The 22,654-nt window shown below is 42.5% G+C and overlaps 1 protein-coding gene across 8 annotated transcripts in view; it reads left to right on the top strand.

Moving 5' to 3' along the window:
• Positions 1-20,950, top strand: part of cald1a (caldesmon 1a) — a 50,729-nt gene extending 29,779 nt beyond the window's left edge. For 3 of the 8 annotated variants that reach the window (XM_079236301.1, XM_079236300.1, XM_079236302.1), the window contains exons 3-14: positions 2,396-2,533; positions 4,379-4,814; positions 6,591-6,697; positions 8,008-8,275; positions 10,006-10,143; positions 12,967-13,010; positions 13,238-13,316; positions 13,887-14,030; positions 14,193-14,288; positions 15,590-15,658; positions 17,313-17,349; positions 19,245-20,950. In XM_079236301.1, the coding sequence (XP_079092427.1) occupies positions 2,396-2,533; positions 4,379-4,814; positions 6,591-6,697; positions 8,008-8,275; positions 10,006-10,143; positions 12,967-13,010; positions 13,238-13,316; positions 13,887-14,030; positions 14,193-14,288; positions 15,590-15,658; positions 17,313-17,349; positions 19,245-19,258 (1,570 nt within the window). In that variant the 3' untranslated portion in view covers positions 19,259-20,950. Of the gene's footprint in view, positions 1-2,395; positions 2,534-4,378; positions 4,815-6,590; positions 6,698-8,007; positions 8,276-10,005; positions 10,144-12,966; positions 13,011-13,237; positions 13,317-13,886; positions 14,031-14,192; positions 14,289-15,589; positions 15,659-15,952; positions 16,005-17,312; positions 17,350-19,244 lie in introns of all 8 variants that reach the window. The other 5 variants (XR_013771221.1, XM_079236305.1, XM_079236306.1 and 2 more) reach the window with 5 other exon arrangements.
• Positions 20,951-22,654: the final 1,704 nt, after the last annotated feature.

The raw sequence follows: 22,654 nt of genomic DNA, 5'->3' as shown, positions 1-22,654 counted from the left end.
TTGGTGCTGTTTCTGGGATGGCGCAGTCCTCTGGGAGTTAAGGCAGTTGTTTCGCAACTTTTTTGTCTTCCTCACAGCACCAACATTTCACTCTGGCATTTTAAATACGAGTTAATGTACTCTCTACTGCAGGCGAACGCAATTGAAGTTGATGGAAGTTGAAGAAAAAAAAGACTTGGGAGAGTATTTTTAAAGCAAGACTATGTAACTTATGAAAGAAAAAAATAACACTTTCTTCCTCTTAAAAATATAAAATTATCAAACAAGCAAAACACTTCTCACTTCAATTCTCACGGGGCTTTGTTTGTTGCAGCTTCGCTTGTTCTGATATGACCCCGCAGCTCATGGTGGCTAATGGAAGCTAATGCAAACCTAGTCAGAAAGTCAGCACACTGACTGTAAGAATATCGATCCTGTCCTCTACTTGTGCTTTGTCATGCCACCTTTTAGCATTCACCATAACGCAGTGTCTCTGTAACTTTACAGTGACAGATGATTCTACATAAACCAACTTTACGGTTGAAAAGAGTCAAACTAATCTGGATGAAAATGCTGAATTGTTCAGAACATAAACACACGCACACGCACATGTGTAAATCATTGCCGATGTCACCGTCCCGTAGGTCCATCTTGGGCGTGAACAAATTAATCTGCTCTGTTATGACAACATTCCTCATCTGAGAGAAAGAAACGGGAGACGGAAAGAACAGTCGAGGGGAAGGAAAGGAAGAAGGAAACTGTTGTTCACAAGCTGTAAAACCTCACATAAAACCAAAGCAGCTTTAGCTCGGCTCACCACACATGTTGCAATTAACATGCAATAGCACGCTTTGCTGGCCGACCTCAAAGGCGGCGCTGTGATGTCAGGTAGCTAGGCATGTGGTTAGCAGGGGGAGTGTAAAGGTCAGGCGGGGCAACACAGATCAAGCATGGAGCCGAGTTCATAGATGTCAGGTGGTCAGAGAAGCAGCGGTCTGGGGGAAAAAAACTGTCTAACCGTCGTTAGATATGCACTGTTTATGATTCTTTGATTTATAATAGAATATTAATCATACTTTACTTTTTGGGTGTAGTCATTTCCTTAAACTTGTCTACTTCCATTTCTGGTCGACATTCAGAGTGACTTTGCTCCAGAAAAGACCTCTAGTTGTGGCTTTCAATCAAATTTAAGCACATAAGTATACAGTAGCTCACTAGCCAACTAGATTGTGAACAATGGAGTTGTGTGGATGATTGAACGCAGCCGCACCCTTTACTTAAACCACTGCATGTCTGCTTTAGATTTTTCGCTATCAAGGATATGGGCGGTTTGTTTTTACAGTGGATTTATCCCTGTTAATGGCAGAGATGGAGAGAGGAGGAAGCAGTTAAAAAAACAGATTTTTACCTAAGATTATGTTAGACATAATCGACCAGCATAGTTTTTGGGAAAATACATCACCAAAAGGGAACTGAGTTTCATACTGTTGAATACTGTACAGGAAATATACTTTTCTGCTCTCTTGCTGATAATTGGATGAACAGATTGATACCACTCTCAAGACAACAAAACATGGATCTAAGGTGTAAAGGTATTAATTAAGCTAAAGGAGATATGATGTGTTAATTAAGGCATTTTAGAGATGCTGGTAAGAAGATTTTATTTGACATTTGGGCAGAACCATGGTGATGTTTCCCCTCGCTCCCTGTGATATCATATTTTAAAGTTCAGATATGAGACTTCTATTAATCTTCTAATTCTCTGCAAGACAGCAAGCAAGTGCATTTCCAAAAAGTGCGAAACTATTGTTTTTAACTGGGAAGGTGCTGAAATGGTTTTCTCGGCAAAACTGAGGTTGTGTCTAGAATTTCATTAAAACAAGAGACATTATCTACAAAACAAAGCTCCCTCGAAACACGTATCTCTAAGTTGTTTTGACACCAGAGATTTTTTTCAACCCAAGAAAAATGTGTTTTCTCGATTTAATATTGTATTAAATCCCTTGTAGAAATATAAACTTTCCGGCTAGTGGTTGTTTTGCATTGCATAGACACACACCAGACCAGTACAAGTTGTGGGCCCAGCAACACTGTTTCTCTGGCTCCATCTTATCCTCAGCCAAGCCACGTCTCCGGACGGAGCTTTTATCAGCTCATGGAAACTGCAGCCGCGATAAGAAGTATTGGTTGTTACACAGCTGACAGGTCAGCTTGATAGGAGAGAAGAAAAGAAAGAAAAAAGCTCAGCCAAAATCCACCAGGTTTGGTCGCTGCGGTGATTACAGTCCAATTTAAAGAATCGTTCACTTTGAAGTTTCTGGTCAGAGAGCTAAATTGAGGAAGGAGAGACGGAGGTGAAGGGTTGAAAGTTGAAGCTGTGTGTCCTCACAGTTTTCGTCTCTCCCGTCTCCCACAGGCTGTCGAGGAATGATGATGATGACGAGGAGGCGGCCCGCGAGAGGAGGCGCAGGGCACGCCAGGAGAGGATGAAGGGCAAGGAGAGTGAGGAGCCCAGCGGACAACCAGACAGTCTGGTCATGACCAACAGCCACAGGTGACACATATATACACTGTCTGTGACAAATATAAAGTCAGCTCCCAATTTGGGTCCAGCTGAGGAGGCAAAAGACGGAACAAGAAAAAGGAGGAAAACTGTCACTGTAATATCACCCTGCCCGGTTTAAGTCCTGTTTCCGTGTGAAAAAATGTCAGGACAACTCCCAAGAATGTCCCCGAAACTTATTTCACAACCTGTGCTTTAAAAAGAGGACAATATATTGTATTATTTGAAGAATTCTGGGAGGTGGGAAGTTTTATTCTTTCATAAAACAATTGAGACCTCACTGAGTTTAGTTGAAAATGGAAGATGTATTGTTCCAAATTTATTCAGATTGTTTTTAAACGGGTGGGTCCTCGATTTAAAAAAGCAGCCTCATAATTTCTGGCAGACAGGTATACATTTTTTAACGCTGATATGACAACTGTCATAAAATGTGATAGCAACAGTGTAGCTGGATGCTATCACAGTCATGAACTGGGCTTTTTTTAATTATTTTAATTTGTTTCCCTCTGTCACTACTGTAGTAGTAGGGTAGTTAGCCAAGCATGCTAATATTAGCAGCTTACATTAGAGCAGATACAAAACTGATTTGGGGGGTTTCGGGAAGGCAAAACAAGGCCGACACCATCTTTAGATGCACACCACTTCAACAAGGGGAGAAATCCACAGCCTGACAGGTCTGCTGTGCTTAGTTATGTTGGCAGCTGATATATTATAACATTGTCAGGTGTTATATGATGGCTTTCTGTAAATGTGCATCCTTTATTACATTTAAATCAACCGATTTGACAAGAATTGCACTCCACTTTCTACCAAGTCTCAGCTGTCAAGACGACAACCAACTCATGATCTCATACCTATCCATCAGAAAGACTGCCATTGGAACAAAAGGGACTAAATATCCGTTTGTATGCCTTTTTCGAGGCTGTTGGATCACTCCAGTGGAAGTGGTGGGTTGCTCTGACTTCTAGCAACACAGACAGCGCTTTGTGGACATGGATTTTCCCCCTCTATGAGCTCAGAGATACATCCTGGCCCAGTGAAACAACAAGGGGATTGTGCAGCAGGATGCCGAGACAGGACTCCGTGTTAAATATCCATTGTCAATTGAGTAGATGCAAGGATAATGTTTGCCAGACTTTTGTGTCAGAATTGTATCATTCATGCCGGAGTTGGAGTGAGGTGGATGGTATTTGGTGGATTGAAAGAGTAAATAAATACGTTGTTTTTACCCATGCAGACAGGTCCACCACTTTGGTCCAGACTTAAATATAAAAACAACTATTTGATGGATTGCCGTGGACTTTTGTACAGATTTTCATGATTCCCAGAGGAGGAATCATTTAGATTTTGGTAAATCCTCGACTTTTCCTCTTGCATGTACAAAAGAATTATTGAGGAAGAATGAAAATGTAACTTGAGAATACAGAGAAATACACTCATTTTCTGTTTATTTTTAGGCCTGACCAATCGTTTATTTTAAAGAATATCTGTGGTGAAGGCCTCTCAATACAGCCACTTGTCAGCATTCTCCACATACTGGCAGATGACTGACCGATGTGGCCACTCTTTAATTTCCTTTTGCAACCCAGAGGAGGTCTACTTGAACATCGTTGCTCTTTCAGCACCTTTTTGGGGGGTATTAGTGGCAAGTCACAGTCGTGTAATGGATCACGTGCCAAACATGTTGAGACGCTTTACTGGGCAAATGCTTTTGTTGAGTTTTGGGAATAAATACATTTTCTGTACAGCCAATATCTTGCCGCTCTGACCTCAAGGCTTCTTCATTTTGAGCAGAAGACCCCACAGTGACATGTCTGTCTCCTCTCTCTCCTTCAGTGTGACGGAGGCCGTGTCTGTGAGCAGCTCCTATGGCGGAGGCGGCGCTGAAGAGGAGGACCAGGCCCTGCTGGACCGCATGGCCAAACGCGAGGAGCGACGGCAGAAACGCATGAAGGAGGCTCTGGATCGACAAAAGGAGCTGGACCCCGCCGCCGCGGACGCCGACGACGGCATCGTCGTGGAGAAGGACAACGTAGAGGAGGAGAGGCCATCCTCCTGGCGTAAGGGTCGTTACCGCGACAATGAGGACGGCGAGGAGAAGACGGAGGCGTACGGCTCAAGGAGAGAGGAGAAGAAGCGAGAGGAGCCGAGGGAGGAAGAAGAGGCTGCTCCCGAGGGTGGAGAGGAAGCAGATGAGGGTGTTGATGAAGAGGAGGAACCGAAAGTGGAGGTGGTGGAGGACAAACCGAGAATGTCTTACATGAGAGAACAGGTGAGTCACCTGTTCATTTATTTCAGCCATTTATTCTGTTATTTCTGTCACTGACAGTCGCCGCGAATGTAATGCTTGTTTCTGTAGGAATCAACCGAAGAGCCTATAATGCAAAGCAAGGTATGGTCTTTGATTTGTTCCCTTCCTAAAGCACATCTACGAGCCAATCACTGATCTTCCTTTCAAAGAACTGCTATACACCTTTTGTCATAGGAACTCGCTGAAGAAGCAACGTATTCAGTAGTCAGGGAGATTTCAAACCAAGCCGAGTCGACCATTTCAGAGGCTGAGGAGGATGCAGTAGCATCAGAGGAGGCTGAGGAGGTACCTGAGGATGATAATGTAGATTATTCTTCAGAGAATAAGTCCACGACTCTTATAAGTGAGTCTGAAGAGGACAATGAGGTATCTGAGATACTACACTCAGAGGATAATGAGGTACCATTCATGTGGTAAGCTTTACGGTTGAGGTGTGATGCACAGCACAGAAAATCTCTCTGGGTAACTTCAGTGTCGAGGAGATGTGCAAACTGAAATCTTTCCAGATTAGGCCACAGAAGAATTCTTTTAATAAGGCTGTCTTGTTGACTTGTGATTTATGTCGGAGCCAGACACTGAAATTACCCAGACACCCCGTGTCGTCACAGTGTGGCTTGCACCATTTGCAAACTGGCGGTAACTGAGCCTACGTTTTAGTGGTCACAGTGTTTTTCTGCATGTCTTCCATCTCCACGATGAGAGCAGCAACACTTATTACACAGACTCCACTCCAAAAAACTCTCTGCAGCCGAGGAACATGATGTCATTTAAAATAATAAGCGTTTTTACTCCAAAGAGTCATCGTAAGATCATTAAGCCATCATATCAAGTGTCTACTTCCAGTCAAAGGTTTTCGACCAGGTTCATTTCTGAACCCCTGAAGTATGTTTGTAACCAAGCAAACCTATGATTTGTTTTTTTTAATGCATCAATATAGGCTTGTTGAATACAGGGATGAATGTACACTTTGCAATTTGACGCCCTTATGAACTAAGCATTTCATTTTGAGGTCGGTCTAGGTGTGTCTGACCTGTTTTGAGGAGCGCTCAGTTTAAGATCTGTGTCAAGAGCCTTTGATAATGTCAACAAAGATGCTCAGAGACACTTCTTGTTTCTTGACTCTGTTAAGATACATTTCCTGTAACATTTCTTATTCTTCAGAGTAATAAAGTGACTTTTTTTCTCTGTTTTGGAGCTGACATGTGCTCTCTAAATCTCAGATTAATGCAAAGACCTTATTACAGTAAGTCATTGAAAAGACTCCTCATGAGTTTATGAAGACAGGTGTTGTTAAGTCGGTCTACCAGCTCAGCCTATGATGTGTTAAAAATGCATAGACTGTGCAAAATAGCATCAACAATAAGACAAATGCACCCTTGGTGCTACAGGTTAATAATATATGATGATTGGAAAGCTTGACTGGCAGTGTACATAGTGGGTTTGGACACATAATGATTATAATTTGTCAAACTTGAATGGTGTTTTTGATGATGGTCAGAGATAGAAAATATAGAGCGGGAGACACTCCCATGGTGATCACATGTTAGGTAATCCTGTCTCACTAGTTATTCTGGAGTGGACGCTGTGTATTGTGATGTTCTGTGTTATTTTGTTTGGAGTGTGCGCTCGTGCTCGTTCTCGTTCGGCATCCCGCGTTGTCACATGCCAGGCTCCGCCCATTCAGCCTCCCCACCAGTCACACCTTTGCTCACTGTCCCCGGGGTTGTTTCTGTGCAGGTGAATGAGAGAGGCTGGGCCCGGGAGGAAGAGAGGAGGCAGAACGGGGGGCTGCACGAGGAGGAGGCGACTCCCAAACAGCTCAGGAAACCTGAGAGGACCCTCAGGTACACAGACGCAATAACACAGCAAAGTCGGATGAATTATTCAAACTCCATTTTTGACAGAGTTCATGTTTCAATTTGTTGTCCCAATTAAAAATGTGTGCCCCCAAAAAAATCTAAAATAATTTTAAGATTAGTCCCGTAGCTGAAATAGTAAGATTCCAAATAGTATGTTCTATCTCGTCTATTTTCACATATGTTCTCCCATTTACCAGAGAAGCATCAATATGGATGCTTTATACCTTTTTTTTTTTTTTTTTTTTTCATGCATTTTCAATATTTTCCCTCCTGGCTGATACTCATTTCATAAATTTTAGATGAAAAACAAGATGTATCATTCATGCATAAAATAATTTAGTAGTTTGTTTGAAAATGCTTTTATTTAGTAGCTAATTAGATCATGAAAGGTGAAGTACATAACTTCCATTCCTACACTGTCCCAATATTGGCAGTAAAACCAGGCGTCCACCTCCGGTCCTGAAAAGTGAAGCCAAGTCTTCTTCAATACAGCATGATGTTCATTCAGTAAATTATGATCCTATTTCAGGAATAGGAGGGTATGCTGTAGGACGTGGCTACTTTTGTGGCATTGACTTGTTGCAACCTCATGTTGTCTAGTCTGGGAGTTCTTCATGTTTTCATCTTACAGTTTTCACTCTTTCACGGTGTTTTTTCAGCTCAAGAAAGCTAACTTAAACTTTTGGTTGCAAAAAGACCAAAATGCTAAACTTGAGTCTTTAAAAATCATTACACAAACCAAAGGGTGACGTCATGGTCTATGAGAAAAACATTATAATAAAGAAATATTATTATTATTATATAATATTGAAATATATATAGACAGTATGCTTATCTATCAGTGCCTAGTGTCGACACTTGACCTGTTGTGGAAAATCCCTGCAGTAACTTCATATTCCTGACGTGGTCATGAGAGAAGCTCATGTGACACAACAACCAAAGCTCACCGTTTCTTTACAAAATAAGTGTAAGGAAAATACACACATACCTGTGAGTGTGAGTAGCAGAGCAGCAGTGTGTTTGGTCACCTGAAGTCAGTCCCACTGGATGAAACTTGAGATGTGCTGTAACATTATCTTTGCAATGGTGACTGCTGGTATTTGTTCATTGTGTGCACATTTGGTTGCCTCTGCGTGTGTTTGTTTGTCCATGAAACAGACGAGTCCTTCAAACGTTTTAAATATTCAGTTTGTATTAAATGTCAAGCGTTAACCTGAATGTCAACCAGCTCCTTCCACAGTTGTTGTTGACCTGCATTGTGTGCTCTGACCCACCGTTTTGTGTGTCCGTCCCAGCCGCGGAAGTGTGCGCTCCCCCGAGGTGTCCGCCGGTGACGACCAGGACGACGCCGCCCGCCTGGAGGCCGAGCTCAAGCTGGAGGAGCTGAAGCGCAGACGCGACGACGCGGAGAGCGAAGAGTTTGAGAGGATGAGGCAGAAGCAGCAAGAGGCCGAAATCGAGCTGGAGGAGCTGAAGAGGAAGAGGGAGGAGAGGAAGAAGGTGCTGGATGAGGAGGAGAGGCAGAAGAAGCAGGAGGAGACGGAGAGAAAAGCCAGGGAGGAGGTAAGGAAGCGAGTCGTTCCCTTTGTAGATGCCGTTTGATCAGTTCAGCTCTGACTGCCTGTGTTACTACTCTCCCTTTTATCCAGTTTCTTCTTGATGTTTTTGTTGAATTCAAACTCAAATAGTCATTTTTAGGTTTAGGAAATAAAACCACAAGGATGCAGGTAGCGTGCAAAGTTTCAAAAGAGGATCCAAATATTTTTTGGGGACATGTTTGGAGGAAACAACATCTAAGTGGACGTCTCCTATGGAAGCTTTTGACTGAAATCTGAGTTGCCGTGGTGTGCTACTAGCTGGAGCACAGACCCCTTCACAGCCTACGTGTGTGAACACACAACTCATTCTACAGGTGCAATAACACTGCTTATGCGCCACAATCGCCATTTAAGACACGCAAAAATAATCCTCCACATTTGTGGCGGAAGCAATTTAGCGTAGCTTGCTAATTGTTTTTTATTTCTCAAATATGTATTTTAAGTTCAGTTTGATTTCCGTCTCATTTGTCTCATTTATCGCTCTTTATTTCTTCTCATTACATCTTCAGATTTCACAACCTACGTCCTTTTCCCCTATGTTTTTCAGCACCGCCACTTTCATGTCGATTTAGCCTTTACACCTGTGAGAGCTGAAACGTATGCATCACACAGCAGCGACGTTATCTCGCCATACTTCGCCGCTATCACGACTCAAGCTTATTCGGGGTCCCTATCTCATAACTCATGCATGTCATTCCTTCAGCCACCTTTTTTTTAAAACAACCTCATCATTATGTATCTCAAATGTGATTGGTATTCAGCCACGCAGCGTCGTCCGGTTTCCCTTTCATCCGCATCGTTCTGAGGCTCGGCATTCTCGCTGTTACCCTGACTGCTCTTCTTTGTTGATCTGGGTTCTGAATGTGGCGGCCCGTCTCTCGCTATCTGCCCCCGTTCTTCTCCTCTTGTGTGATGTTAATGAGGCCTTTTGGTTTGTAATTAAAAGATGGCCCAGAGATACAGAGAGACTAATTAACCAAGACAAGGCTGCTGGAGTAGGGTGATACACTGCCAAGCACCAGCCCTCTTCTGAATACAGTACAAATGGTTCATACATTGTTTTTTTGAAGAAACTGTTGAAAGAGTCTGCATGTCTCAAGCTTTCCAAAATAGCTGCGGTTCTTCCTGAGGCAACTGTAAATAAGAATTTGCTCTGAGTAATTGAATTTGTTCTGACCTGCTTCATTAGAAAGAGTAAGTAAATCCATTAGAAAGTGGCACACAGCTATTGTGTGGGTTGGCTGCATTCCTGATTGTTGGTTGTCTGTCATATTGTCCGCTTATGCTATTCAATATAATAACCCATACACCACGGGAAAGTCATTCAAACGTATACCCAGTCCATGAAAGATTTGTCCATTTGCTGCTCACAACACTCGGGGTCTGTCAGTTCGTTCCAAGGGAAAATCCACTTGTGCACAGGAAGCGAGCTTGAGGTTTCCAGCAGCAACAGTGGCTTGTTTAGAGTAAATACAGGAGAAATGTTAGCTTGAGCACCAATACCCTGCATGGCTGGGCTGGCAAAGAACAGAGACCTACGTGCAATGCTCCAATGCTACACTAACAAGTTCACCTGTCAACTCGAAAGATGCTGCAAAATAATAATAAAAATTACAGGATATCAGGGATTGCAAACTAAATGTATTTCTGATATCTTGAACTGCCTCAACTCTCAACACATCTGTTTTTTCTCAGGAGGAGAAGAGGAAGATGAAGGAGGAGATTGAAAGAAGGAGAGCGGAGGCAGCTGAGAAGAGACAGAAGGTGGAGGACACTATGGACGGGGAGGGCGGACCCTTCAAGTGTGTCAGCCCTCGAGGCTCCTCACTGAAGGTCGGTCCGCCATTTTTAACCTCCAACCTCTTCGCTGCGGTCAGCAGGAGAAATGTCACTGCAGTTTTATTTGCCAGTTGACCGTTTTAACCCACATAGCTCATAGTTATTTTTATCAACTATGAAGAAAACTGGTCATATATTCTGTCTGTATATAAATCCGTCTAGTACAGTTGTCAGCAAAAGGGAGTCAATATAATAGTTCTCCAAGACTTGCAAATCCCACTCATCCGGCAGTGCAGCAAAGCTCAAGCTAAACATTCAAAATATTTGGAGAGATTAAGAGCCAGATGACCCGCTCCTGCCCTTCTCACCTCTTTTAGCTCTCGGCTTGAAGCGTTATCTGACTGAGATGAAGTGTTACGGAATAGAAAGACCCTCAATGAATTAGCGGCAGAACTGTGGAAAGAGAAAAAAGTCAGCTGCTGGCAAGTTTTTCCGTATTTCTTTTCGCTGTTCACTTTGAAATCCTGCTGACATGTCAACCTGTTTGTTACAAGAAACGCCACAAGAGGAAAAAGCAGCCCTGAATCAAACCCGGAGCGTGGCCCTCCCCGCCTCACCCAAAGATAAATGTTTGTCACGCCGAAGGAACGTTTAATCAACTCAAATGTGAATAAATGTTTCCAGTGTTGCCAAAAGTCAACTCCCACATGCTGAAATTCGAGGGGGATTTTCAGCTAGTGGAGAAAATCTAATTAGTGACAGTTTGCAGTCATATCCATCTGGCCTGTCCTGGTGAGACTCCAGATCCATGGCTGAAAACAGGCCAGAGCTCATTTCTAATGCTGCAGAAGTTATCCCTACTTTCTGAAACCGCAGTCCAGTATTGAGGTTAAAACTGTGGTCACTGGATATTTCTCAACAGTGAATTGGTTTGAAATGTTGAGTTACAACTCAAATGCATAAAAGCTACTGTTTGAACAAAATACATTTGAAGATGAACAAGTAGCCTTCCACACTAGGGTTGGGTGATTGTTTTCATTTTTTTCGTCCAATTGTGGTAACTCACCAGTAGTAGTATCGATAGCAGGATCAGAAATGCCTCCGATGGTGCTGGAAATGTTGGATTGGGTCCCAGCGAGTAAGATAATTTACGCTACACTCTAACAACAGCCACACGTGTCACTCGCTTCCCGATCCACACTGCACATGTGCAACTCAGCAGAAATGAGAAGGAAGCAAAATAGCTCACTCTTTAGCCTCTTTCACTATCGGCGCCGAAAAAAGAAAAACAAAGGCTCTACGAAATCGATGACAGAAGCTAACGAGTGAGCCATCTCGCTTCTTTCTTATCACTACTGAGAGTAGCTCATGTGTGGGGTGCCAGTGGAGAGTGTGACGTTAGCCACAGGTAGCAAAATGTCAGAGATTTGGCCAAATATTACACTGGTAAATCCCACCGGTTAAACGACAATGTGTTTTTAGCACACTGACATTATAACAGTACTCTGAGTCAGCTGAGGTTCAAGTTCAGGTATCAGAAAAAAACTCTGTTCGTTACGTCACAGCACACCAGAGAAATGCCAGGATGTACGACTTAGCTGTTTTAAGAAGTGATAAAGTTAGTTTTTTTGTAAATAATGTTCAACTGTAATTTCCCACCATGCTGCACTGGCCTCACAGACACAACTTTACTTCGTGGTGATGTTCACTGTAGGTACAGGTGTGTGTGTGTGTGTGTGTGTGTGTGTGGGAATTGTAGCTTTGCCGAGTCACCTTTTTTGTGACACTGCATTACCACGCATTGTGTTGCCTGCAGTTCTTAGAAACACGTCGACAGTCGTTTTCCAAATTGCATGCATGCCATCGTTTTCTTGATGGTCTTTTGCTGCTGTCACATTGTGGCTCCTGTTGGACTAAAGACATCAACGACAGTGAAACATGCCTCTATCAGCAATCGCATCCCAGTGGAACACACGGTCCCAGGAGCTCGCCCACATGCTATCAGCAGTAAAGCAGCATAACCCCGCTCTGCTGGAGATAAAACCCAGTGTTCTCTGTGAGAGAAGGACAGAATGCAGGACAGGCTGCTGGGATGCAGGAAAGCGATTAGGGTTAACAGGATTACTGTAACTGCGTTCGGATGGCCACGGCTCTTTTAAAACGCGTCTGAGAATGGGGAATTTCCTGTCGGGGGTATTTTGGGAACTCCCACATTTGGTAGCAGCCGAGCGCAATGTCCCTTTTCACAGAGAGAGGAGAGGGGGAGTGAGCTTTTTCTGTGGGTTCGTCTTTTGTCTGTTTCAAGTTTTTGTTTTTTTGTGAGGGTCTAAGGAACCGTGCGTGGCCCCCTCTTTTTTTTTTTTAAGAATATCATAAACAATCCTCTGAGACTCCCACAGTCCAACAGCACATAGGGGAGAAAACAAACTTGCTGTGTTTTTTCTGTGTGTGTGTGTGTGTGTGTGTGTGTGTGTGTGTGTGTGTGTGTGTGTGTGTGCGTTTGTGCGTTTGTGCATGTCTTTCAGAGCATTTAGCAAAGGGAGGGAACAATTACTGACATTGTGTGTTGCTGGTCAGAAGAATCCAGCTTAGTGAGCATGAGAAGAAGACAGACAAACTGGTACACCCCCCTTTAAAGACTATCATTGGCAGTTATTTAAGATATGAACCATCTCAGGACCACTAATCTCTTGTGTGTCTAAACAAGTCGGGACTCAAACTAATAAAGACACAATAGAAGCATGGAAATCAGAAAGGAAGGTTCGGTTTAACATTTGTCTTTTATTAACTGAGGAGTTTGAATTAAAATGTGTGTGCCTATGAGGAACATCACTGCAATATTTACTAACCTCGGGCTCCCATAACCTTTCTCAACAGATCGGGGAGAGGGCGGAGTTCCTGAACAAGTCGGCACAGAAGGGGTAAAAACACACTGAAGCATCATTTCACAGACATGTTTTTTAGTGGAGCATGTAAACCTCACAGTCCTGTTCTCCTGAAGAGAAAACAAATAATGTTTCCTAGAGTTTAATTCCCACTTGGGGTTGCAAAAGTCTTCTTCTCAAGGCACTAAAGTTGCTTGACCACACTGTGTATAATACCCAAAGTGGTCCCATGCTGTGTATGCTAACCGTTTGCTTCTGCCCAGCAGCGCAGTGAAGGCGGCTCATTCTCCCGTGGTGTCCAAGATAGACAACCGGCTGGAGCAGTACACTTCAGCTGCTCAGGTTAGCTTTTCCTCCACTGTAAAAATGCATTTAGGAAGTATGACATTAGTCTTAGTACATACCTTGTTTTTTCTGTGTTATGCAAAACATTTGCAATATGGATTATAAGGCACAGCTTTATAGCAAACAGGAACACATACACAAAACCAATAGGGAACTATCAGTTATTGCATGTACTCCTATGTCCTATAAAATGACATGTATTTATGTGCACATCTCAAATAGATTGTGTACCAAATAGCAGAAAGATAACTTCGCTCAGGTTGTCCTGGATGTGGCGTCGACGTCACGTGTCAAATAACGTAATGTGAGACAATTTAAAATCGAGCAACAAGGCTGAGACACATCTATTGAATCCTGTACTTACTAAAGACTGACACAATTCAAATGTCCTGATCTGATTCCAGTCTTGCTAAACAATCTGATTCTGGCTGCTTTTCTGGGCCTAAAGGTTGTATCACATACCCTGAAGCAATCTCTCACTCCTCATTAATAGCAGCTCAGTCGTGACAGGTATCTGATCTTTGATCGTCTCTACTATTCACTAATTGAATCCCACCACTGCATCAGCAGAGGGAGAACAAGGAGTCTCGATCCCCTCGCTCTGGGGCAGTAGACCTTCCCATGGTCACGGACAGCATTCGAAACATCAAGAGCATGTGGGAGAAAGGCAACGCGTTCGGCACACCTGGAAGTGGCGGGAGCCCGTTCAAGGTGAGAGACGAGGTGGTGGAGGATGTGAGAAAGCTTGTGAAACTGTGTGTGTGTGACTGGAGCAGAGAGAGAGAGGAAAGAGCCCAATTCACTGGCACTTCCTGCTCTGCCTTGTTGCTGATGACGACCAGACTGCGCTGACCTTTGACCCTATCCAAACAGGAAGCAGCTGTGATGAAGACAGGCGTGGCGGGTCGCATTAACGACTGGCTGAATAAAACCCCGGAGGGCGGCAAAACGCCAGGAGGAAGGCCAACGGTAGGCCGTCGCCATACAAGGGAATACAGTACATGCACTGTACTTCTGTACTTCCTCCATAAAACATGCAGCTGTGTTGATTGACCTGCATTATGTTTCTTTAGATTATGTATTATCAATGAGGACAGTAACGCTGCGGCCAAAAGAAAAAGCGCTGCACCCGGTGTCTTTTTTCAGAGCACCCTGACTTTTCTGTTCAGGACGGGACTCTAATAACCAAGAAAATGGAGCAGAAGCTAGTCTGTCATATGGTGGCAGTTAGTGGTGATATTGTTGACACAGAAACAAAAACCACGCTTCACAAAATAATTATTATTTTGTCAGAGAAAAAACCTATATGGACATATGCCCTTACAAAATAATATTCTGTGCTATTCTTACTGGTATGAACTTAATGTGATGAAAACATGATCAAAACACATCCACAGAGTCCTGAAGAAGCAGAGTATATATAGTTTTTGACTGGTATAGATTTGGGACAGAACACTTAATACATTTACTATTATTATATTTTCTATTGATCTTAAGGATTCAGTAGTTCTGAACTGCATTCATTCCAGCAATAATCATCAACTGCAGTACTCTCACGCCCATCGTTACTGTTATTATCGTTTTGTTCTGTACAGCAGATGTGTAATAATCATTTTCAAAGATGCAGGTTGAGATATTATCCGTCTGGCACCATCTGGTGGCCACAAAGTAAAAAAGCGTCTCAAGCATCTGAGCGTGCTCCAGCCCACTGTGGCCTCTGTCATAATATACATATACAGTACATGTAGATATTAAGGACTTGGCATGAGTTTGGTATACAGTGTCACTTAAGCATTTTATCTTCAGTTTATCATAAGCTTTGCTCGCAGCGGTTTTTCTTCTTCAGCCCGGCACATGTGCCATGTCTCTCTTCACTCTTCCCCATATTTCACACAAATATTTACATTTGAGCTTTCCGTGAGAGAGGCTGAGGATGCGAAAGGAAACTTGACATACGAGTATTTCCGAAAGAGAGTGTCCAGCAAGGAAATATTTCCATCAACACTTTTGCCAAAGCGTTCCCATTATTATTGTGTCCTAAAGAAGGCTTACCTCAGACCCATCGTGATAGCGCTATTTTCCACTTCCTTTCGACAAACACCTCTCTGCTTCAGTGTCTGTCAACCTTTGCACTCGGCCCTCCTCTGTCATTCCCCTCTCCTCCGCGTCTCCGATACTCTGCCATTGTCGCATAATGACTACTATTTTCAAATTGACCTACAAATATGATGCTTTGTCTTCGCCTCTGGTTTTCTTCCTCCCTCTGACAGGACCTGAAGCCTGTTGACGTCACCAACAAGAGGAGTCTATGGGAAAACAAAGGTGCCTCTCCAACCAAGGTAGCTAATATTTATTTTAAAACCGTTCACTAGTATCACGGTTCCCATCAGTGTGTCGGTCTCGACCGTCTGGGAAAGTCCGAATGAAGCATCCAGATGACGTTTTAACTCCGCCAGTTCGGTTTGTGGTCTGAAAAGGATTTCCCGTGGTTTTTCATAGTTTTCCAGATGTCAATCAAAGGGAACGGTTTTGTAAAAGAGATGTTGTGGGAATATGAAAATAATCTCAATCTTGAACCCCCGGTGTGGCAGAAATCAAAGTAACAATCGCTTGTGTTTGCTTTTGTTTTAAAGAACTCTCATAGCTAGTTGACCTCACCGTTTAATCTGGAATAAGCCTGGAGAGGTAACGGCGTCATTCTTCCACGTTTTCTTCCAAAGCGCTTATCACAGAATGACCTCACGCTCTGCTGTCACACTGTCCACTTTTTGCTCTGTGTTGTTGGCAAAGCTCTGCTCTGTTCTGCTGTGGTTGGACGCTGCTGCTCATTTTCATCATTATGATTACATCTAAGAGTTTCAGTCCACAGTATTTATGATTTGCTATGTTCTGGCATACTCTCTCTTTCTGAGTATTATTCTAGTCCCTTCACACACAAACTCACGATATTGTAGAGGATGTAGTAGCATTTTGTAAACACTGAGCAATAAGCATGAGCTGCTTTCCAAGATGCACATTTAGGATGGAAACCTGCAAAGCATGTGACAAATGTGTGTAAAATAAAAGGAGCAAAGGGAACATATAAAGGAAGCCGTAGTAAAGCCGATTTTAAAGCGTCACAACGTTGACTCCATTAACACCCATAACTTGTTAAAGATGACTCAACAAAATCCAGAAGATTACAATTCCGTGTAAATTCTGCCTCGTAAAGAAAACCTTCAACAGTGCGCCTGTTGTCCAACTGCAGTCTGAATGCTTCTTTCCCAAATGGCTGCATCACATCACCGCTCCCTCTTCCGACGACCACAAATCACCGCTCTCAGTCCGACTTCACTTGACTTTTTATCGCCCTAATGGAGAAACAGTTTACGGCGGTAAGACGCCTTGCTGCGTTGCACAATGTCTGTCTGACATTATTGAATCACTGTTATCACCTCGCATTTTCAAACTAGTCTGACTGAACCTGACTTGAATTAATTGTCTTATCTTTACTTCTATATGACTTCGGGGTAAAGCTGTGTTTATAGAGCTGCTAAGTAGGACTGAAGCGCCACATTTAAAAAAGACAAAGATGTCCCACCTCCCCACTTAACTTTAGTATCAACCTTCCTTCCTCCCTGCACTGGCAGTAATGTGTTCCTGCAGCCAACAGCTGCCGTGCGGACCGGAGGCTGTGGTCCGCCACAGTGAGCAGTTGGGTTGGGGGGCACCAGGCGGCGGTCTGCGCTGACGTAAAGCAGGCCCTGGAAAGGAAAGGTAGCGGTTAGCGAACCTTGTCATTAGCTAACCATGCTATGCTGTGATGTCAGGGACGGCAAGATGAGCAGGCTAATGACCGCTGAGGGAGATCTGGATAGGGTCGGCGTAAGCTCAGGAGTGGTTCTCGGCCCTTTCTGCTTCGACTGTCGGGCTTTGTGAGTGTGTGTTGCTCTCTTTCTGCATCGGCCTTCGTCTTGGCCGCCCAGTTACCTTCCTGTTCTTCGTGTCTTGCAGGTGGCAGGCAGAGGGGAAACCAAATCAGTCGCCAACGGTGAGTTTTTACGAGGCGCCAGAAGTGTCGGCTTGTAACTGTGGAGCTCGTTAATGTGCGTGCAGGAGAACACACAAAGGGGCGGGGCAGACATGTGAGCATGCATACTGCAGGGACCCTCTGAAACACCACCTCTCTCTTAGCTGCAGTACTTTCATATTTTGGATTCTCATTGGTTTTAGAAACCAGAAGAAAAAGGGAGGACAGTGTACTCCTGTGGCCAAAATGAGTTAAACGGTTTTAATCAGAGTAAAAAAGTGCTTTTGTAAGCTTGTCGGCGGCCTACTTGCTGACAATACACAGGCTAAGTTCAAAGGGAAGCTGCAAGACGGTAATTCTTTCAGAGACGGGAGATGTGACCTTCTTTTGATTTATACGCCGCCATGTGTCACAAAACCATCATAGCCTTTGCCTGCGAGTCTTTTTCCAGTTTGCCGTTTGGCCCGCCGCTGCCTTTTAGGATGCCACTTAAGCATTGCTCGCTATTTTAAAATCCGAACCGAGTGCAGCCTCCCCCTCCCTTTGTTCTCCCAGCGGGCAGAAGAGGGGTTATGGCCTTGAGGAATTCTGTACATGTCTGCTAAATGTGTGGGTGATTCAGCACGCAGCATTACACACACATAAATACACACCAATTTCACCTCTGTAGACCCACTCAACAGCCATCTTGAAGCCACTCAGAGCTTTCAGCTTCCCCACTCTTGTGCGCCTCGCGCCGGCTTGTGCCGCTCAAACTCTCGTGTTACGGGCGTGAGAGGCAGAGCTCCTGCCAGGCTGGTTTGTCACAATTATAGCTGGCATGTTGGAGATTAGCACACCAACACAGGCGGACTCAGAGGATGACTGAGGCTTTGTATAGATCCTGCATGCCCTGCTCGTAGTTGGCTTGTGGAACCTTGCAGACATTTGAGACCACATGAGTTAGCAGCCTCACACTCGCCACATGCTTACCTCCATTAGAGACATTTTCAAAAATGATTTTCACCATTTTGATTTAAAATCTCTAGATTTATTGAATAGTGAGAATGTATTGGCCGATTCAGAGTATAACAGTTTGTAAAATGACCAACAGACGTTTATACTATTTGCAAGTCTGATTTTTGGATTCATGTTTCCCGCAATTTTGTGTTACGGGTTGGGGTACGAAAAAGGACAGTAACAGTTCAAAAATAATATTTATTTACAAAAACTAAGGACATGCCTCCAACCGGCCGAGGGAAAAAGGTTGAAGAACACAAACAGGAATAAAAAGAATCCCAAAAAAACAGATCTGACTCGACAACCGCGGTCTACTCACAGTACGATCCCACACTGAGGCACAAGACAAACAGGGTTTTTAGGGTGATCAGACAAAGCAGGAAACAATTAGCAGACAGGGCAGACAATCAGACAATCAGAGGGGCAAGAAGTGCAGGGGAACAGGACACAAGAGGCGAGGACCTTCAAAATAAAACGGGAACACAAAACGCACCAACATCATAACATTTTGTCAAATTCTTGGAGCCTGCAAATCTAAATATGAGCATGTTTTGAGTTGAGTGCGGGTGAAGCGAAAGTGGGGCGAACAAGCAGCACTAGTAGATCTGCCAATCAAGGAAACGCCCCCAAAAATATCTCGCTCAAAGTTGTCGTCTTGTTAATGGTATTGCAATTTGAATAATTCTGACCCAGAAAAGCAGTATAAAAAATCTTTTGGATTCGTAGTAAAGAGAAATACAGTCAAAGTTGTATTAAAGCCAGCTTTAGTGGCCTTTAAACTGCGCGTTGATTGCAGCTAACCGCTCGTGGTGTTTGTGGCTTGCTTTGCTCTTTGCCACGCGGTCAGAGCCGTTAACGCACACCTGTCTGCAGACGTGTAATAAAACCGCTGACGGACTCTTTGTGTCTTTCCCCAGGTATGGGGCACTAATGTCTCGAAGGAGCCACTAACGCTGGGGACCACGACAATCCAAGACTTCTTCCTTTGACTTTGTCTTAAGAACCAAATCACGATTCCACTCCCGAGAGGGAACCCAAGAAAACGGAGGGACAGGAGAGACGCTGTCCAAGCACTGTACCGAAAACAGCATCACATTTTTGTACGGTTGCCACGTATAGTGCCTTTGCACAATGATTCTTACTTTCTAAAAGAAACTAAATGCTGTGAAATTTGGACATTTGTAATTACTATTACTAATTACTTTATACAATCCTGCCAGGAAGGAAAACATAATTAAATTTAGATTTATCTGTTGTAGTCCATGTCGACGGTTTCGATAGAGACTGAGGCGTTTAAAGTTTCCACATTCCAAAGAGATGGGTGAAATCAGTTGTCTCCCTCATACAGTACATTTTCCATCTCTTTTTTTTATTTATATTTAAAGCAAAAGCTTCACACATTGCTATTTTATTCAACATTCACAGGTTCAGGATAGAAATGTAAGCACTTCTAGAATTTAGCTGATTTCACTTTTATTATTGTCTTACCAATAGTGCAGCAATGGTCTGAGTAATATATGTTAGCACATGTGATGTTTTGAATATGACCTATCATACTGTATCTTATATAACATTTTTATACTCATTACAAAAGGTATTTTTGCTTTTTTTTGTATCCAGAAACTTTCCAACAACGGGCAGTTCATTTTGGTGGCGATAGGAGTGTTTGATATTCAGAAGGCCAATTATGACTTTTATTATCCTTTGTGTTATTTTATTTATGTTTTAATGTTTTTTTTTGTCCTTTTCTATTTCTAGCTGTTTCTGTAGCTTTTGTGCCTGTTTGATCACTTTAAAATCTTCAGACATTCCTCTTAAATAGCAGCGGCAAAGGTGCCTTTGCTGTAGGTTTTACAATATATGAAATCTGCAAACCAACCCTCATATTTTAGAATCTACCTTAACTTCTACTAATTACTAACTTCTTTATTGCCTCTATGCACACTCTTTCGCTCAGCAATAATTTCTAATTGATGGCATTCAAAGTAAAATCAGGGTGCCGAAGCATATAGCAAGATACTAGTACAATGCAAGGATATTTACCACTATGTAAGTCTTCTGGCCTGATGATTGCAAAAAAATATATAACATTTATGACAGCTGAGGTATATGATAGCCTCAAAGCAACTCAATATGATATTAAGACTTATGATTTTCATGTTTCTTTTTCACTGATGTGGTCTTAAGTAGCACATTCCCTTTGATAGTTGTTTTTCGCGACACAAGCTTTGATAATATTATTGGTTTTCCAGGGCATTAAATTGATCAATGTTCCTGCTCAAAAGTCTGACAATCACATTCCATGGCTCCTGAAAAGAGCAGGGGAGCTTGACCAAAATCTTTTTGTGTGATTTAATGTGACATTTATGTTTTTTTTTAATACAGTGGTTTCGTAATGTTTTTTCGTTCTTTTTTTTTTACAAGCTTTTGTCCAATGTATGTTTTTTAAAGTTCTTTCCATGTTTAACCAGACACTTGTTTGTGTAGCGCAAAGCCTATGCAAAACACACACTATCTGTAGCCTCTCTAAACACTCCCAATGTCATAAAGTGGGCCGTTTCCAACTGGACGAATGTTTTAAACATTGTACGCTTCACTCAACAACAACAATAAAGACATAGGTATTCCACATTGTGAAGTGTCCTTCCTTAACTCCTTCATTCTGCTATGAACCACATTGGAGATACCCGTTGTCGCACAGGGTCTTGAAACGCCGTGACTGACGAAATACTTTTGTAAAAGGTTATCACACAAGCTTCAATAGTTTTTACTTTTACTTACAATCAGAACAATTAAATGCAACATTGTCACCACCACTAATCTTTTGATTCACAAATTTATATAATTTTCAACTCCTTAATTCTTTTTAAATTGATAATTTACAAATTCTGGATTAACGATGCTGTTATTTCGCATCATTCTTCCTTCAAATAATCTGTCCAGCATCACTGGCTAACTGTTGATTGGTGTGCATTGTCCCTGCAGAAAGAAAAACATATGACAAATATGAGTAGCAAGCGGGGCAGCATAAAACTTTCTAAGATCAAAGTATAGTCAGAATATAAAATATAAAAGTAAAAATATGCATGTATGTATATATATTTAATTAATTTAATTTTTTTAAACTTTCTTTTTTAATTGTTTTTCATATTTTAGGGATCATAAGAAATTCCGTCTAGAGAATGTTATACAAAGGAGGAAAACAAGTTCTGTTCTCAAACTACTTTAGTTAAGAGACTAATCTAACAGTTGAAATGGCCAACAAACAAAACAAGAGAACACAAGTACAGAAGACAGCAAACATCGCTGTCCAAAACATGGACAGGAAATCCCAGGAAATAGCATTGGTCAAATCCCAGCTTTTAAAGACTCAAATCAGTAAACAGCAAGCACAGATTGTTTGTATGATGGGAGACAAAGAGGCTAAGATTAAGGAGCTCCGTGAGGTAATGGCAGGAGCTAAAACCAACGTCGAGGTGGAGTTGGAGAGCTACCTACTTAACACTGTTAAGTTAACAGTATCTCTGCAAAGTTTGACTTTGACTTGACCTTTAAATATTTTTTGTAATTAATTTAGTGCAGATTTCGTAAACCGTAGGTTTAGCTCAGCTGAAAGCAAAAATGCCCTAACTTTCTTCCTGGACCTTGGACGCCTCTGGTTCCACAACAGAGGGGCTCTGCTCAAACACATACCAAGCAAGGCCGTGTGGAAAATATCGTTTAATCCATAAGTAAGTCATACTTCAGTTTTTTGGCTCAAATGTGGTAGATATCTTGCTGAGGCCTTGTCTCACAGTGGTTTTGCCGCAATTGGCGGATTCCGTAGGTCGTAAACTTTCCAAAAAGGTGCACCAATCATGTGTGGCATCAAGCTAGGGATATAAAAATGTATATTTTCATAACTTGGGGAGCTCTGTCGAGTCACTTTCTTGTCCTTCGAGTCATATTTATGGTTTATGTTCATATTTATGGTTGAATTGTGTTATAAACATGTAAAATGGACTTATATGCTCTTGTAAGATAGATAGATAGATAGATAGATAGATAGATAGATAGATAGATAGATAGATAGATTTAGTATCAATTCATGGGAGTACGAGGACTTGGAGAGTGAGGAAGAGCTCCTGATGAATAATTCTGCCCCCATTTTTGGGGGCTGCTGGGGCTCATAAGGTTTAATGGTGGCATATCACGCTCATTGCCAAGTTCATACTTTGGGTTTCTACCAGATCATGTTTACATTAAAAAAACTCTTTATTTCTCTGATACGTCTGATATAACTGTCTTCAGTCTCTGTAACGCTCCGCTTTAGAAGCACCTTTCTTTA

This window comes from Taurulus bubalis (genome assembly GCF_910589615.1).
Source record: "Taurulus bubalis genome assembly, chromosome: 20".
In the NCBI taxonomy this organism is placed as follows: domain Eukaryota; kingdom Metazoa; phylum Chordata; class Actinopteri; order Perciformes; family Cottidae; genus Taurulus; species Taurulus bubalis.
Note: the sequence above shows the minus strand (reverse complement) of the source record. Positions and strands in the feature narration are given on the sequence as shown.